This window comes from Corythoichthys intestinalis, chromosome 15 (assembly GCF_030265065.1).
Source record: "Corythoichthys intestinalis isolate RoL2023-P3 chromosome 15, ASM3026506v1, whole genome shotgun sequence".
Taxonomy (NCBI): domain Eukaryota; kingdom Metazoa; phylum Chordata; class Actinopteri; order Syngnathiformes; family Syngnathidae; genus Corythoichthys; species Corythoichthys intestinalis.
In genome coordinates this window covers 47976912-47993934 of record NC_080409.1, presented here as the reverse complement: position 1 = coordinate 47993934, position 17023 = coordinate 47976912, and the positions used below count along the sequence as shown (strand labels likewise).

Sequence of the window (17023 nt, the reverse complement as noted above, 5' to 3'; positions counted from 1 at the left end):
TATATCTTCTCTGCGTCGGGCAATAACATAAGGTGTTAAGTAAAAGATCAACCACTACCTTTCTTCCCCACATTGCTTCCCACGATTATTCTAATCGTTGGGAGATCGATTGTAAGGTTTTAGCCATTTAAAAAAAGGCTCTAAAGGCTGCCAAAATTCACTCTACTCATTTTACGCTGCCTTTTAGCTCTATATACTGTATGAGTAAAACAGCGCCATTATAGATTGAACGCGACAATGCGTGAGTGGGTCGTGCTGCGCATGCGTTAATTGCGTTAAATATTGTAACGTGATAAATGTAAAAAATATTATCTCCGTTAACGCGATAAATTTGATAACCCTACCTTAAGCTTAAACTAAAGACTCTGCAAGAGTGTAACACATTATATCTGTAACGTTAAATACAATTAGAAAACGATTTAATTAAAATATATATATATATATATTTAAAAAAGGCTTGTCCGATATTTTTTTGCCGATTCCAATACTTTGAAAATGACCTGATCGATCGATCGGTTCATCGCTAGCTTACACATACCATCTTCGAAGCCTCGTCACGCTGTAATTACGTCACCCTCGTGTCACTGGTAGGTCTCATTTCAAAGTGCAGAAATTGAGGTCCACACCCGTTTTTACTTGAAGTCAATCGACCTAGTAAAATGGGAGATAATGTAATTTGAGTTTTATTTCCCTCATAAATAAGCTTTATTTCCCTCATAAATAAACATGTCCCAAGAGTTAGCTTCTGTAGCTAGGGGTCAGACTGCCAAGTCCCCACCTTTGGCTGCCGCCCAACTCCCTACGCACCTCACTCCTTTGTCGCCTCCCATAGGTGGTGAGCCCATGGAAAAGGGGACCCAAGCTGGCTTTTCAAGCTGTGCCTGGCTGGGCCCCATGGGTACAGGCCCGGCCACCAGACGCTCGCCTTGAAGCCCCACCTCCTGGCCTGGCTCCAGAGGGGGGCCCCGGTGACCCGCGTCCGGACAAGGGAAACCTTGAACAAGATCCCGGATACAAGCCGCCAAAATGAGTTTCCTCTGCAGGGTGGCCGGGCTCTCCCTTAGAGATAGGGTGAGAAGCTCGGTCATCCGGGAGGGACTCGCTTCAAGCCGCTCACTCCACTGCGTTGAGAGGAGCCAGTTGAAGTGGCTCGGGAATCTGGTTCGGATGCGTTCTGGACGCCTCCCTGGAGAGGTGTTTCAGGCGTGTCCCACCGGCGGGAGGCCCCGGGGACGATCCAGAACACGCTGGAGAGACTACAGTGGGGAGAACAAGTATATGATACACTGCCGATTTTGCTGGTTTTCCCACTTGCAAAGCATGTAGAGGTCTGTAATTTGTATCATAAGTCAGGGACGGAATCTAATACAAAAAAAACAGAAACTATCGTTGTATGATTTTTAAATAAGAAATTTGCATTTAATTGCATGAAATAAGTATTTGATACATCACAAAAATCGAACTTAATATTTGGTACAGAAACCTTTGTTTGCTATTACAGATACCAAACGTTTCCTGTAGTTCTTGACAAGGTTTGCACACACTGCAGCAGGGATTTTGGCACACTCCTCCATGCAGATCTTCTCCATAGCCTTCAGGTTTTGAGGCTGCTGCCGGGCAACACGGACTTTCAGCTCCCTCCATAGATTTTCTATCAGGTTCAGATCTGGTGACTGGCTAGGCCACTCCAGGACCTTAAGATGCTTCTTACGGAGCCACTCTTTAGTTGCCTTGGCTGTGTGCTTTGGGTCGTTGTCATGCTGGAAGACCCAGCCACGACCCATCTTCAGAGCTCTCACTGAAGGAAGGAGGTTGTCAGCCAAGATCTGGCGATACATAGCCCCATCCATCCTCCCCTCAATACGGTGCAGTCGTCCTGTACCCTTGGCAGAGAAGCAGCCCCCCAAAAAATAATGTTTCCTCCTCCATGTTTCACGGTTGGGATGGTGTTCTTGGGGTTGTACTCTTCCTTCTTTTTCCTCCAAACACGGCGAGCAGAGTTTGGAGGGAAAGGGAAAGTTCAATTTTGGTCTCATCCGACCACATGACCTTCTCCCATTGCTCCTCTGGATCATCCAGATGGTCAGTGGAAAACTTCAGACATGTCTGGACATGCACTGGCTTCAGCAGCGGGACCTATCGTGCACTGTAGCATTTTAATCCATGACGGCGTAATGTGTTTCCGATGGTTTTCTTCGAGACTGTGGTTCCAGCTCTCTTCAGGTCATTGACCAGGTCCTGCCGTGTAGTTCTGGGCTGATCCCTCACCTTCCTCATGATCAGTGATGCCCCACGAGGTGAGATCTTGCATGGAGCCCCAGAACGAGGCAGATTGACCGTCAACTTGAACTTCTTCCATTTTCTAATAATCGCTCCAACAGTTGTTACCTTCTCACCAAGCTGCTCGCTTATTTTCCTGTAGCCCATCCCAGCCTTGTGCAGGTCTATTATTTTATCCCTGATGTCCTTACACAGCTCTTTGGTCTTGGCCATTGTGGAGAGGTTGGAGTTTGTTTGTTTGAGCATGTGAACAGGTGTCTTTTATACAGGTAGCAAGTTCAAACAGGTGCAGTTACTTCCGGTAATGAGTGGAGAACAGGAGGGGTTCTTTAAAAAAGAACTAAGAGCCGAAACATATACTAGTTGGTAATGTATCAAATACTTATTTCAAGCAGTTAAATACAAATTTATTATTTAAAAATTATACACTGTGATTTTCTGGATTTTTGTATTCGATTCCGTCCCTCACAGTTGAAGAGAACTTACGATACAAATTACAGACCTCTACATGGCTTGCAAGTGGGAAAACCAGCATAATCGGCAGTGTATCATATACTTGTTCTACCCACTATATGTGTGAGTGTAAAGTAAAATAAATTAAGGGCCATTCAGGGGCCCTTATGGTCCTGAGGCCCGGACAACATACCCTGTTGCCCCCCCGTCGACGGGCTTGGTTGTGGTGGTCGCTTTCCAGGGGCATCGCAATCTGTGGCCCCTGTCGCGAGCCCTGTGGCACTGGGACCCCTCAACGTGACGTCAGCGCCTTGTGCCGCATTAAAAGTAGTCCGGGCAAAATGTCGTGCTTAGAGCTGGCAAAATAAAACGATTCCTCTAGGCAAAGAAAATTCTTCGGTCAGTTTTTAAAATCGAGTTACTCGAATTATTCGAGCAATCATTTCAACTGTATAACTGAGCAGGCGTAGTGCACAAAATGTAAAGGCTGACCCAACAGGTCAATACTCAGCTGTTTATCTGCACATCAAAAAGAAGCAGACCTCTTTTCAGGACAAAAAATGTGCATATTTTGGGCAGAGAAGAAAGATGCTTTGAAGGAGGAGAGAGGTCAGCTACATGAAGGTTGAAAGATCGTCCATACGCAGGAGGAGGCTCACAGCACCACTCATCTCTCACAAACTATGTCGTCCTTTGTCCCTTTTAGAGATGATCCTTAATTCAGACTCTTACAAATAACATACAAAAACATTATGAAACGGCCTTCAATAGACAAGGAAAGGCCCAAGCAAAATTAAAATCTGTAGAAGTGTTTTTTTTACAGGATGTTTAATATTTGTGACCTGCAACTTGTGCCTGGCAACAATAAAAACATGTATGAATCTGCTTTTTAAGGTATAATGAACTCCAATTTGGAAGATGTACACCAACATTGTGAAGCGACCCTGGAGACTGAGTCTTCCCAGAAAAAAGCCAGTTATTCTCATGGGGGCAACAAGGTGACTTTTCCCCACATTTTGGCCTTATTTGAGTTCAATGGCATTTATCAATGTGCCATTCATAACAATAAAAATATGTTGTTTTCATTTTAAGGCAAGTTTTGTGAAAAATGAAGCACTCAACAAAAAGAGGTATGGCTTTAAAGGGTATGACAACACCTGGGGAAATGCTAATATTCCATCATTTATCCATTAACGCATGCCTTTTGAATTCATATCATGCCACTTCGTGTAATTACACACATCGCAACACCAAGAAAATGATAGAAATTAGGTCGATTTTCAAGCTAAAAGGACCCGCCCCCGAGATGCCGGAAATCTAGCATATTGTGTGCGTGACGTCACTTTCGGGAAACAGCCGGCTCAGTGCTTAGTACTGAATGGCAGCGATGATGGCGGACAATTTTGTTTCTATTTGCAGCGACGAATCCGACGTAACGAACATTCTTCTAATGGTGACGAGGAGAGTTATGAACCTTTCTTTGGTGTTTTGGGTTATCAATTTGAGCCCAAACGAAAGCCAATGCAGCCTAATGAAAGGATCATTGAGGGGTGCAATCACACTGATGAAACACCAGCGGCAACAGAATCACCGAATGGTTTGATTTAGGGCTGTCAAAATTATCGCGTTAACGGGCGTTAATTAATTTTTTTAATTAATCACGTTAAAATATTTGACCCAATTAACGCACTAGGCCCGCTCAGACAGATTTAAATGTCAGTACAGTGAAAGGCCAACTTGTTAATTGTGTTTTATGGAGTTTTTCCGCCCTCTGCTGGCGCTTGGGTGTGACTTGCATATGTTATATGGCGTAATGTCGCCCTCTGCTGGCGATTCAGTGCAGCTGATTATTTGGGTTTCGGCGCGCTTTTCTGACGTGATTATATGTCGACGCATACTCACACTAATAGACAGTGCTATAGACCCTACCCACCGACGTCACAAAATCATGTGCTCGCTGTATGGTTCCGCCCCCTTGCTCCTCTAATGCTTTCAATGAGAGTCAACATTGTGCAAGACTTTGACATTTATTCGAAAATTCATGAACACTTTCTCTTGCAAATACAAAAACATAACTGCAAAAAAAAAATAAAAAGTTCAAAATATAAACCACAGCTAGCTTAGTTTTCGTTTTACATAACGTCAATATATTTTGAAGTGCATACATTTCAATTCCTGGCTTAAAAGTCGTTCAAAAAAAATTGTGTTGGCGTTGTCACAGTATCTATAGACCCTACCCACCGACGTCACAAAATCACGTGCTCGCTGTATAGTTCCGCCCCCTTGTCCGTCATTTTGTGTCTGTATTATCAATGGTCTCAATTGATCCAGCAATTTATAATGCATTTCATGGAAGACCCGGTGCTTTCGGATGCCGTAAACTCACTTGATGCGTTGCATAAAAGGCGTTATGTGGAAAAGCTTCAGTTTATCCATTCGCCAGATCCATATTTGATGCCTAAATCGATGTTTTTCAACCCGCTGTCTCCGCCGTTTTGCCTGACATCTGCTAGCTAGCCTGATATGTACAACTATCTTGTCCACACAAAATCAGCCTATTCTCACGAAAGTTTGAAAAACTTTAAGAGCTTGGAGGCTTATAAATACTTCGTTGCTGGTTGGGTGAAACAGGTCCTCGTCCACGAAAATTCGGCAGGAATCTATTTTGTGCTTGGAAAGGTGAGTTAAAAATTTTCACTTCAAAATCTTTGTTATTGCTAACATCCACTGTCAAGTCTAATGTATTTCATGTCGTTTGTCAATGGAGTTAGGGCTTTTAATGTTTATATGGTTTAGCGATAGCACTCTCACTACATACATGCGTGTATGTTGTCGGCGATTAGCCTAGCAATGATCTTAATTGTGGTTGTCAGCCCAAAACCCTCTAAATATATATTAAATGCATCTTACCAGATATAAAATGACTACTACATAATCTGTGGTAATCGTTTGGAGCCCAGTTTTCTCGTCGAATTGCAGCAGCCCATCTCGCTCTCTTCTCTCCGGGTCTCTCGGAATCCGGTAGAACTTCAAGTCTCTCCGTCTTCTCCGTCTATCTTCTCTGTTATTGCAACCGACCGCCACACACGCCTTCACCATTTTGATTATTAATGTTAACGAGCAGAAAAACACGTCGTAAATAGGAGGAATGTACGTAGCCGTAACAGGTAAACATGATGTGTTGACGGACAATTGGGCGGCACCAGTCAGGAGGAAGGAGTTGTGACGTCACGTGGGTAGGGTCTATTCAGACCAGCTAACGTCCGCATCCAGTATTCAGTGGCAGTTCTCATAGCCCCATCACACTGTTTGTGTCTAATACATGCATCGCTTGTGAGTTATATTCCTCCTTTGTTTACATTCATGAGCATTAGATAGTTATTGATGATGTGTATTTGAATTTGTTCACATATATGGTGAAATGCAGTTACACTGTTAGATGCTTGTGAGCTAATTGGCTAGTGCTACTGCTCAAATGGACACGTGTGTGTACATTTTATGTTATTTTGTGATTTATGTAAGTTATTGACACATTGCCTTGTTATTTTCGGTTTTACAAAAATACAAGAAACGTGCTCCTGTCAAAAAGAGATGACTCCAGTAAAGCCCATGCAACTTTGCCACACCGTCTGATTTCTTTTTGGAACTTATGTTCGCTATCTGTCAATTTGTGTACTCACACACATTGAGGACAGAATAGGGCTACTAGTTTATTTTTTGATTGAAAATTTTACAAATTTTATTAAAACGAAAACATTAAGAGGCGTTTTAATATAACATTTCTATAACTTGTACTAATAATCATCTTTTAAGAACTACAAGTCTTTCTATCCATGGATCACTTAAACAGAATGTTAATAATGTTAATGCCATCTTGTTGATTTATTGTTATAATAAACAAATACAGTCCTTATGTACCGTATGTTGAATGTATATATCCATCTTGTCTTATCTTTCCATTCCAACAATAATTTACAGAAAAATATGGCATATTTTATAGATGGTTTGAATTGCGATTAATTATGATTAATTAATTTTTAAGCTGTAATTAACTCGATTAAAAATTTTAATCGTTTGACAGCCCTAGTTTGTTTTGCATTTCTTTTTGTGAAGCTGATACACCGTGACAGCAAAATAAAGTAATGTATAGAATAATTATCATTTAATATGCTATCATCGGTTACACTCTGCCAACCGACACCAATATGAATGGGATTAGAGCAGGGGTCCCCAACCTTTTTTGCACCACGGACCGGTGTGATTTGGGTCTTTTTTTCACGGACCGGTGTCCCTCTTTTATATTCAATTGGACTCTCAATGTTATCGAATGGTGCTAAAAAACTATTTACATCACAAACATACATGTGCAACACGGAAATGGCGTAAATTAATGCTCGGCGAAGTCGTTAAGTGAGAGGGCTACGTGCAGTTGTTGTGTGCGCCAAACATGGCAAACGTAAGTTAATATTCCTTTCTTTAAAGAAAGTTTGTAGTGTGTACTTAGGAATCGCTGCATTCGCGGTCCTTTTTAACGTTACGCGCATGCCAACTTTGTCAGAACACCGGCAATGTGCGGCAGAAAAATACAGCAAATATAAAATAGCACTTGTTTTTAAACCCGTCGTGTTAAGTGCAGGGAAAAAATACAACTCACCCGCTGAATCAGTGGGAGGACTAAGTTTGTTTCGTTGAGATGAGATGGTCCCGAGATGGGAGAGTGAGAGAAGCTAGCATCACAAATACACGATGTTGGAAATTGTAGCACAGTTTTCAGCGCGCTCCTAGTAATGTCGGGATATTCCGAAATGACTTTAATCCAGAACTTCGGTAGAGTTGTTGTGTCAAATGTACGTTTAAGTCGCCGTGATTTGCCATCTCTACAAGCTGATATTCCTGTTCCACAGACATGCTCGAATCACTCGATTTATTCACATACGGTTCACGAATTCACTCCTTCGCAGTTCGTGGGTCTTTAGTGATTGGGAAGTAGCATAAATTTTGTTTTCTTTGAGGTTGTACGCTCGTCAGGTTCCCGTTTCCCTGTAAAATTGCAAAATTAGCCCTCTTAGCACTGACGAACTTTACTCATTGTCCGCGTAGTCCAGCTCTTTTTCTCGCGTTCGGGAACTCATGGGTACTACATTGCGACAAATGGCTATTTGTAAACCACATAGCATGACAGGTTTGAACCATTTTAGCGATTTTTTTGATAAAACACGAACGCAACTCTCTCGTCGATAAACAACGATGGCACCTGCGTCGACCTTTTGTTTCCTTGTTATGACGTCTCCGCCCCATTCTGCTGTTTCAGGAACACTTTCGGAAATGTTCGTCATTTTCGATCTATTTTCGATAATTGCTCATTAATGTGATTGATTTTTTTGTTAACTTTATCATATTTGTTATCTTGGCACATAACGGTTCTATTGATGTCTCACACCCCCTTTGCGTTTTCATACCCTTTAATGATCACTGCAAATGCTCTGTGTCACACCATTGACAGATTATTTGAATATTTTCTACTTCCCGTGTGTCCCATTAGTCGCTCTGGAAATACGCCAGGCAGAGTAAAGCGAGTCCTGTCGTTTAAGAGAAAGACTCATCATTTAGTGGTGGCTCGGAAAAAGCCCCAAAGTTCCGGAAGGACGCATGATGCAGCAAAGAAAGACCATAAGATGACAGCCACAAGGAATATTCAGCAGGAGATGTTTGACGCGGACCCTCCGGTGTTGACGGCAAATAGTAACCACGATACCGGGAGAAGTGGATCTCAAACAGATGAATATTTGAAACTTGCTGAGGTCAGATAGAAAAGCAAACTTGTGTCATCGTTGTCAATTATTTGAAATGCTTAAAATCGTTTGTTTTTCCCAGCTCACGAGGGATCACAGCACAATAACTGAGGTGCTCCTGGGAAGAAACCTGAGACTGAAAGTGGCCTTAACACTGTGGAAGAGACATTTTGGAGAGTTGATAACATATTTTCAGAGGTATTGAGCAGTGGCTTACATAATTACTACCGTATTGGCCCGAATATAAGATATATATAAATTAGGGCTGTCAAAATTATCGCGTTAACGGGCGTAAATTAATATTTTTAATTAATCACGTTAAAATATTTGACGCAATTAACGCAGATGCCCCGCTCAGAGAGATTTAAATGACAGTACACAGTGAAACGCTCACTTGTTGTGGTTTATGGAGTTTTGCCGCCCTCTGCTGGCGCTTGGGTGCGACTGATTTTATAGGCTTCAGCATCCATGAGCATTGTGTAAGTAATTATTGACATCAACAACGGCGGGCTACTAGTTTATTTTTTGATTGAAAATGTTACAAATTTTATTAAAACGAAAACATTAAGAGGTGTTTTAATATAAAATTTCTCTAACTTGTACTAACATTTTTCTTTTAAAAACTACAAGTCTTTCTATCCATGGATCGCTTTTACAGAATGTTAATAATGTTGATGTCATCTTGTTGATTTAATTTTATAATAAACAAATAGTCCTTATGTACCGTATGTTGAATGTATATATCCATCTTGTGTCTTATCTTTCCATTCCAACAATAATTTACAGAAAAATATGGCATATTTTATAGATGGTTTGAATTGCGATTAATTGCGATTAATTACGATTAATTAATTTTTAAGCTGTAATTAACTCGATTAGACATTTTAATCGTTTGACAGCCCTAATGTAAATGTTTTCTGCATTGAAATAAGACTTAAAAAAGTGGGGTTCATCTTATATTCGCGGTCTAGACATTATACCCATTCACGACGCTAGATGGCGCCAGATATCATTGAAGCGATGTTCTGTCATGACAGATCTCAGCTACTCTCAAGTTTAACCAGTTTGCATTATTTTATTGCAATGTTTTTCCTTATTCAGATTTTTTTCAAGACTACAGTTACAGTTAGACCTCACGTTGATGGTTAATGCAGTTATTGCAATTTTGTTGTTTTATCACAATAGATTGGTTTATTTACATTTCAAAAACTAGAAGCCATTCATTTGCGAATGTGATTGCACTTTAGTTTACATATTTAAATGTACAGATAGTAAGATTTGAATGAGGCAAAACAACATGCTTTTTCTCTCAAATATATTGTTATAATCATTTGTTTCAGATTTACTGTAATTATTTTTTTGTATAAAAATTAATTCAAAAAGTCTTTTTTCAAACTTGAGTCTTGAATAAGAGGGTGTCGTCTTATAATCAGGGCCGTCTTATATTCGGGCCAATACGGTAATACTTACTCACTTACTTATCACTTATAAGTATGATGAAATTTATGTTCCAAATAACTCAAAAACGAATTAGTGGATTACAGTGATCTAGAGCTGAAACGAATACTAGATCAACTCGAGTAACTCGAGTTTAAAAACTGATCCGAGTTATTTTATTCACCTCGAGTAATCGTTTATTTTGACAGCTCTAAGCATCACGTTTTACTACTTTTAACGCGGGAAAACGTGCTGATGTCACGTGCGTAGAGGAAGAAGCAAAAAAAAAAAAAAACTTACTGCAGCCGACAGCCGCTTCAAACGACGCCGACGCTAAATACTAGCCCGCACGATGCTACGTTGGTAGCAGGTAGCGTCTGATGAGTCTCATAGAGATCACATGTATGTTGAACTAGATGCGAAATGGCAGACTCGGCCGCGTCTGAGCAGCGTTAGTAAACAGCCGCCATCTTAAAGCAGTAGAGCACTAAGCGCTTATAAAGAGCGCTAAGCGCTAATAAATAAGATTAACGTTACTGTCACTAGCTCACGTAACGTTAGCCTGCGGAGGGCTAGGTTTCTATTCATTATGACCACTGTCGATGCGTGGCTAACGTGTCTTACATACAGGCTTTAACATAACATAGCGATGTGGAGTGATGAGGGTGTAAAATAAAAACTCAATAATGCTAACTATCAATTTTAGCTCAGTAGTCATTGCTGGATAAAACACCAAGTAGCACTGGTGCGTAATGTGCTCCAATACAGCCTGTATCATACATTTATTTTGAACACTGCAAAACCTCAAAATCCTATCAGGACTTAAAGTTTAGACTAAGTTAAAACTTAACTAGAACTTAAAAATGGCTTGTCACAAATAGAAATTCAATTGAAACACATGGGAAAAAATCCTAACTTTTAAGTGATGTGTGTTATCAAGCGTAACGGCATTTTTAGGTAGGTATATATATATATATATATATTTTTTTTTAGATTCTAGTTACATCTGAGATGCAATTGTTGGCTGTTTCCAACAATATACATCGAAAACAAAGACATTGATTGACTGAAAATGGTTCAAGATTAGATGAAATGTCTTGTTTTTTCATGTATAATTGCTCTTCACCTAAAAATATATTTGTGTTATCCGATTAATCGATAAAATTTTCAGTCGATTACGCGTTTACTAAAATATTCGATAGCTGCAGCCCTACAGTGATCCCTCATTTTTTGCGTTGAATGGGGACGAAAACCCGTGAAGTAGCGCCCCACCACCACCACCACCAAAAAAACCCCGCAGTTTTTATTTTTATTTATTTATTTTTATTTTTTTTGTGTGTGTTTTATTCAGATTTAGATTCAATAAATTGAGCATTTGTATATTGAGTATTTTGAAAATGACCAAAAGTAGTCACATGCCAAAGCGGTAAGCAAAATTGATAAAATCCCTCATGTTGCACAGATGCTTAGCGGTTATGTTTTTGTGTACCTATGTGTGGATATCTACTATTATATTGTAACCAGCAAAATGTGTTACATGCCAAATCAAATGTTTCACGCTCACTTCAATCTCGTCTTCAAATATACATAACAATTGCTGCCAAATCAAAGAGATGCGAATGGACTTAAAATTTCATGAACGCAGGTATATAACAATAGTGATCACAAAAATTAATAATGTATTAATGATTACTGTGTTTCATTAACACATACAGGAAGTTATGGGTACAAATTGTCATTTCATCTGTGTCATTTAGAATCCAAGATACCAGTGTCTTCGTTGATATGCTCCCTCTCATAAGCAAACGGTAAGTTTAAAACTGAGAGTATCACTGACTCCCAAGTTAAGTAAACGTTAGTTTAGTCTAATATTCCTTGCAGCATGGATGATGACTCTTCCAACATAACCATCGGCTGTTGTGTGGACCTGTTCCCACTGGTTCACGATATCCTGATCAGTCCTTATGAAGCGTGAGCATCCATTACAATGGATCTTAATCTGCATAGGACGCATGTGAGTCAACCGGTTTGTCTTTTCTGACCACACAGATACGTCAGCGTCGGTTTAATGTGGATCAATTCCGTTTTAAATCGATGGTGGGAACAGCTTAAAGCAAGTGGCTACACTGGATCTGCCGAGTCTGGTTTGGATAAGTATGTTTTTTCAAATTTACAGTATTTTTGTTAATTGCATGTAGCTACTATGAGTTGAGGTGGGTAGTAGCGCGTTACATTTCCTCAGTTACATTTATTTGAATAATTTTTCGAGAAAAATGTACCTACAGTGCCTAGCAAAAGTATTTGGCCCCCTTGAACCTTGCAACCTTTAGCCACATTTCAGGCTTCAAACATAAAGATATAAAATTTTAATTTTTTGTCAAGAATCAACAACAAGTGGGACACAATCGTGAAGTGGAACAAAATTTATTGGATAATTTAAACTTTTTTAACAAATAAAAAACCGAAAAGTGGGGCGTGCAATATTATTCGGCCCCCTTGCGTTAATACTTTGTAGCGCCACCTTTTGCTCCAATTACAGCTGCAAGTCACTTGGTACCCCAGTTTCTATCAGTTTTGCACATCGAGAGACTGACATTCTTGCCCATTCTTCCTTGCAAAACAGCTCGAGCTCAGTGAGGTTGGATGGAGAGTGTTTGTGAACAGCAGTCTTCAGCTCTTTCCACAGATTCTCGATTGGATTCAGGTCTGGACTTTGACTTGGCCATTCTAACACATGGATACGTTTATTTTTGAACATTGTAGATTTGGCTTTATGTTTTGGATCATTGTCCTGTTGGAAGATAAATCTCCGTCCCAGTCTCAGGTCTTGTGCAGATACCAACAGGTTTTCTTCCTGTATTTGGCTGCATCCATCTTCCCGTCAATTTTAACCATCTTCCCTGTCCCTGCTGAAGAAAAGCAGGCCCAAACCATGATGCTGCCACCACCATGTTTGACAGTGGGGATGGTGTGTTCAGGGTGATGAGCTGTGTTGCTTTTACGCCAAACATATCGTTTTGCATTGTGGCCAAAAAGTTCAATTTTGGTTTCATCTGACCAGAGCACCTTCTTCCACATGTTTGGTGTGTCTCCCGGGTGGCTTGTGGCAAACTTTAAACGAGACTTTTTATGGATATCTTTGAGAAATGGCTTTCTTCTTGCCACTCCTCCATAAAGGCCAGATTTGTGCAGTGTACGACTGATTGTTGACCTATGGACAGACTCTCCCACTTCAGCTGTAGATCTCAGCAGTTCATCCAGAGTGATCATGGGCCTCTTGGCTGCATCTCTGATCAGTTTTCTCCTTGTTTGAGAAGAAAGTTTGGAAGGACGGCCGGGTCTTGGTAGATTTGCAGTGGTCTGATGCTCCTTCTATTTCAATATGATGGCTTGCACAGTGCTTGTATCCAAATCCGGCTTTAAACTTCTCCACAACAGTATCTCGGACCTGCCTGGTGTGTTCCTTGGTTTTCATAATGCTCTCTGCACTTTAAACAGAACCCTGAGACTATCACAGAGCAGGTGCATTTATACGGAGACTTGATTACACACAGGTGGATTCTATTTATTATCATCGGTCATTTAGGACAACATTGGATCATTCAGAGATCCTGACTGAACTTCTGGAGTGAGTTTGCTGCACTGAAAGTAAAGGGGCCGAATAATATTGCACGCTCCACTTTTCAGTTTTTTATTTGTTAAAAAAGTTTAAATTATCCAATAAATGTTGTTCCACTTCACGACTGTGTCCCACTTGTTGTTGATTCTTGACAAAAAAATTAAATTTCATATCTTTATGTTTGAAGCCTGAAATGTGGCGAAAGGTTGCAAGATTCAAGGGGGCCGAATACTTTTGCAAGGCACTGTATTTGTCGTTTTACCACACCACTTTTAATTTTACTTGAGTAGATTTTTGGTGAAGAAACACGGCTCTCACTCCACTACTTTGGGCTACACTTGTCATGACATTTTTCCTTTTTATTCTACATATTAGATTTGACAAAGATTCAAGCGGTGGATTTATCAGTTTCACCGATGAGACACTGCAACAATAATAACATGATTCCATTATATCAAACAGATGTAACAATACAGTCACATGACCACACACAAACTTTGCAGTCAGAAGTCCTATGATCACGTCGGCCTGTTCAATCACGTGGCCTCTCTAAAGCGCTGTAAAAAATTAACTATTTCACATCACATCTCTCCTAGCCAGTTTTTATTTGACACCGATCGACCATGGAAAACCGGAGATATGTTCGTTTTAATTTCATGGTAGGAAATATGTTCTCGCCAATAGAGGGCACTCATATTCTGTGGGCGGTGATGTTTCAGTTCTGTAGATTTTTCTAGTCGGAATTTTGTGACCTAATATGGTCATGTAATATGTTATAGTACAGTGTGATGATAACAGTTCATGTAGATTATGTGCTGTGAAAAAAAATATACTATCAGACATTGTAAGAATTTACTCATTGCTTAAGTATTACTTTAATTTTTTACTTGAGTTAATTGTTTTAATATCTACATCTACGTTAACTTGAGTAATACTATTTTGAAGTAACGCTACACTATCTTGAGTAAAATTTTTGTGTACTCTACCCACCTCTGACTACGAACTTCCGTGCAACCAACAAACTAACCAACCCAAAAAAATAAGCACAACATGTAAATGCACAGTTTTGGCCATGGTATCTCAGATGGCAAATTAGAAATGGGGCGGACATGGGCCAGATGTACTACAAATTTCGACACAATTTCGTAAAACAGATCCGCCCCAGTGTCTATTTGAAAAATGGGCCAAACTCTGCATGGATTCACTTGCCGGATCAGCAAACAGTTTTGACTAGAACTGGTCCAAAGTAGCAGAAACCACATTAATGCATGCCCCAGATATGGCAAACATTAGAGGTGTGCAAAATTTCCGATTCTTAGATTATTCGCGATTCGGCCGTGGAAGATTCGAGAACGATTCACAAACATCCAAATTCCGATTATTGAAATATGCCAAGTAAAGCGGATGTACAACACACAGCGCGCCGCGCGGTCAATGAGCAACGGAGCGAGAGTAGCTAAACATCATGCTTCTCATTACCCGGCCCCTCGGGTAATGCCAATGCTCAACTCACGGCTCTAGCTCAACTCATGCCACGAGATAAAAAAAACACAACAACATACCTGACTGCTGCTAAAAAGCTGCTACAAAAGTACGTCATCCACATAATGTTCGGTAGATATCATTTATATAGGACTAGATGCAATACGTTAGCGGTAGCGTTACCAGCACATCTACAAAAAGCTAGATGCGGACGTAGTAAACGGCTGCCATCTTAAAGCAGTACACTTCCCTGCAAGGCTGTTGTAGCGAACCTTCCAAGCAAACCTAATTAACTATTTATCTAAAATACTCCTAAATCGGTAAAATATTGACTTGAATCTATCTTTAAAATAGTTTTAAAACTTTCACATGTCGAAAGTAGACAAAAGGGAAATTATGGATTAACGGGAGCAATTTTAACAACTTTAACGGATGATTCACAACATTAAATTAATTGAATGTAGTTTAAAGCTGCTGATACAGAATGGGGACTGGAGTTTTTTTATTTACTGTTATTTTTGTATATTTGTTTACTGCTATATGTTAACTTGATACTGAAATAGTAGTTTGGTTTAGCCTGAGAGTATTTTTGAACAATTTTGGAACTAATGTACAAAACATTTAAAAAAAAAAAAAAAAAAAAAAAAAAAAGGGAGGGGGGTGCATCAATAATTGTTTTAGAATCAAATCGGAGCATATGAATCGTAATCGAATCGTTAGGTGCCCAAAGATTCCCAGCTCTAGCAAACATGTTACCCAATCTGGGCCAGCATTGGGCCAGATCAAAACAGTTTTCAGTATTAAATTAGGGGTCAATTTTGTTCAGTATATGATAGTGTACTGTGTTTCTGTTGTGTTTATACACTACATTTGTGCTGTAAATGTTTCAATGTTGGAATACTGTTAGGGCCCCTGAGCCCCGCTCCTCCTCCTTGTGTGTGTGTATGTGTTTCACTGCCTTGATTGCATGATTGGACAGATGGGTGAGCCTGGGACCAAGTGCCGGTGATCACCGTCAGCAGCCTACTTAAACTAGTCCTTGGTCTCACATCAGCGCCAGATCAACAACTCAACTCCACCAGTTTGTGACTCCGGCTTTCAATTAACAAAGAATCTTGTCATCCTGAAACATTAAATCTTTTTTGGGGTTTTTTTTTTTTTTTTTTTTTTGTACTGCTTGCCTGCCAGGCCGTTCACCATTTCTATCACCAAACTACCCACCAGATTCTTCGGACACTATCCGCCACTCCATCCAATTGCCAGTTTGCCTCCCATCTCTGTGCTTGGGTCCCCCGTTACACCAGAACCTTAAAAAATACTTGTTTACAGTCTAAAAATAGGTCATCCTTAATGTGGAATTGCTTGTTTCAGATGAAATAATCTTTTTATCTGGGCCATACATTGTGGTTTATGTTACTTTGGACCAGTTCTGGCACAAACTGTTTACTGATCCGGGCAGATCTGTTTTACGAAATTTGGCCGAAATTTGCATTCTTTCTGGTCCATGTTAATTCCAGTTATATTTTGCTATCTGGGAATCTATACTGCATCTGGCCCAGATTGGGTCACGTGCCATATCCGAGCCATATATTCATGTCAGTTCTGGCACGCAACTGTTTGCTTATTCGGCAAGTGAATCCATAATGTTTTGCCCATTGTTTAAATAGACACTGGAGGGGATCCGTTTTACGAAATTGGGCTGAAATTTATTTTATGTATTTTTGCTAACTGGGATGTTTGTGGTCAAGTTAATCCATGGAATTTACACTTTAATCCATCTTCAATTTGAATTGTTGCAGGAACTTCCCTGTCTTTAATCAGCAATTGCTGGAGTTATGGCATCAAGAGCCTAAACTGAAGTCTTTTCCTGGAGCTGCTGGAGACATGGCAAAGGTCAATGGTGCATGTAGGGACATTGTGTTGTCTCAAACCAGAATGTTTCCCTGAACATAAACCATAT

The 17023-nt window shown here is 40.1% G+C and overlaps 1 protein-coding gene across 1 annotated transcript in view; it reads left to right on the top strand.

Annotated features, from left to right (window-relative positions):
* Nucleotides 1-16136, top strand: part of LOC130931354 (KATNB1-like protein 1) — a 135521-nt gene extending 119385 nt beyond the window's left edge. The window contains exons 3-10 of the mRNA XM_057860089.1: nucleotides 3628-3731; nucleotides 3826-3863; nucleotides 8276-8534; nucleotides 8608-8723; nucleotides 11720-11770; nucleotides 11844-11933; nucleotides 12012-12116; nucleotides 16043-16136. Of these exons, the coding sequence (XP_057716072.1) occupies nucleotides 3628-3731; nucleotides 3826-3863; nucleotides 8276-8534; nucleotides 8608-8723; nucleotides 11720-11770; nucleotides 11844-11933; nucleotides 12012-12116; nucleotides 16043-16094 (815 nt within the window). The 3' untranslated portion in view covers nucleotides 16095-16136. The remainder of the gene's footprint in view (nucleotides 1-3627; nucleotides 3732-3825; nucleotides 3864-8275; nucleotides 8535-8607; nucleotides 8724-11719; nucleotides 11771-11843; nucleotides 11934-12011; nucleotides 12117-16042) is intronic.
* Nucleotides 16137-17023: the final 887 nt, after the last annotated feature.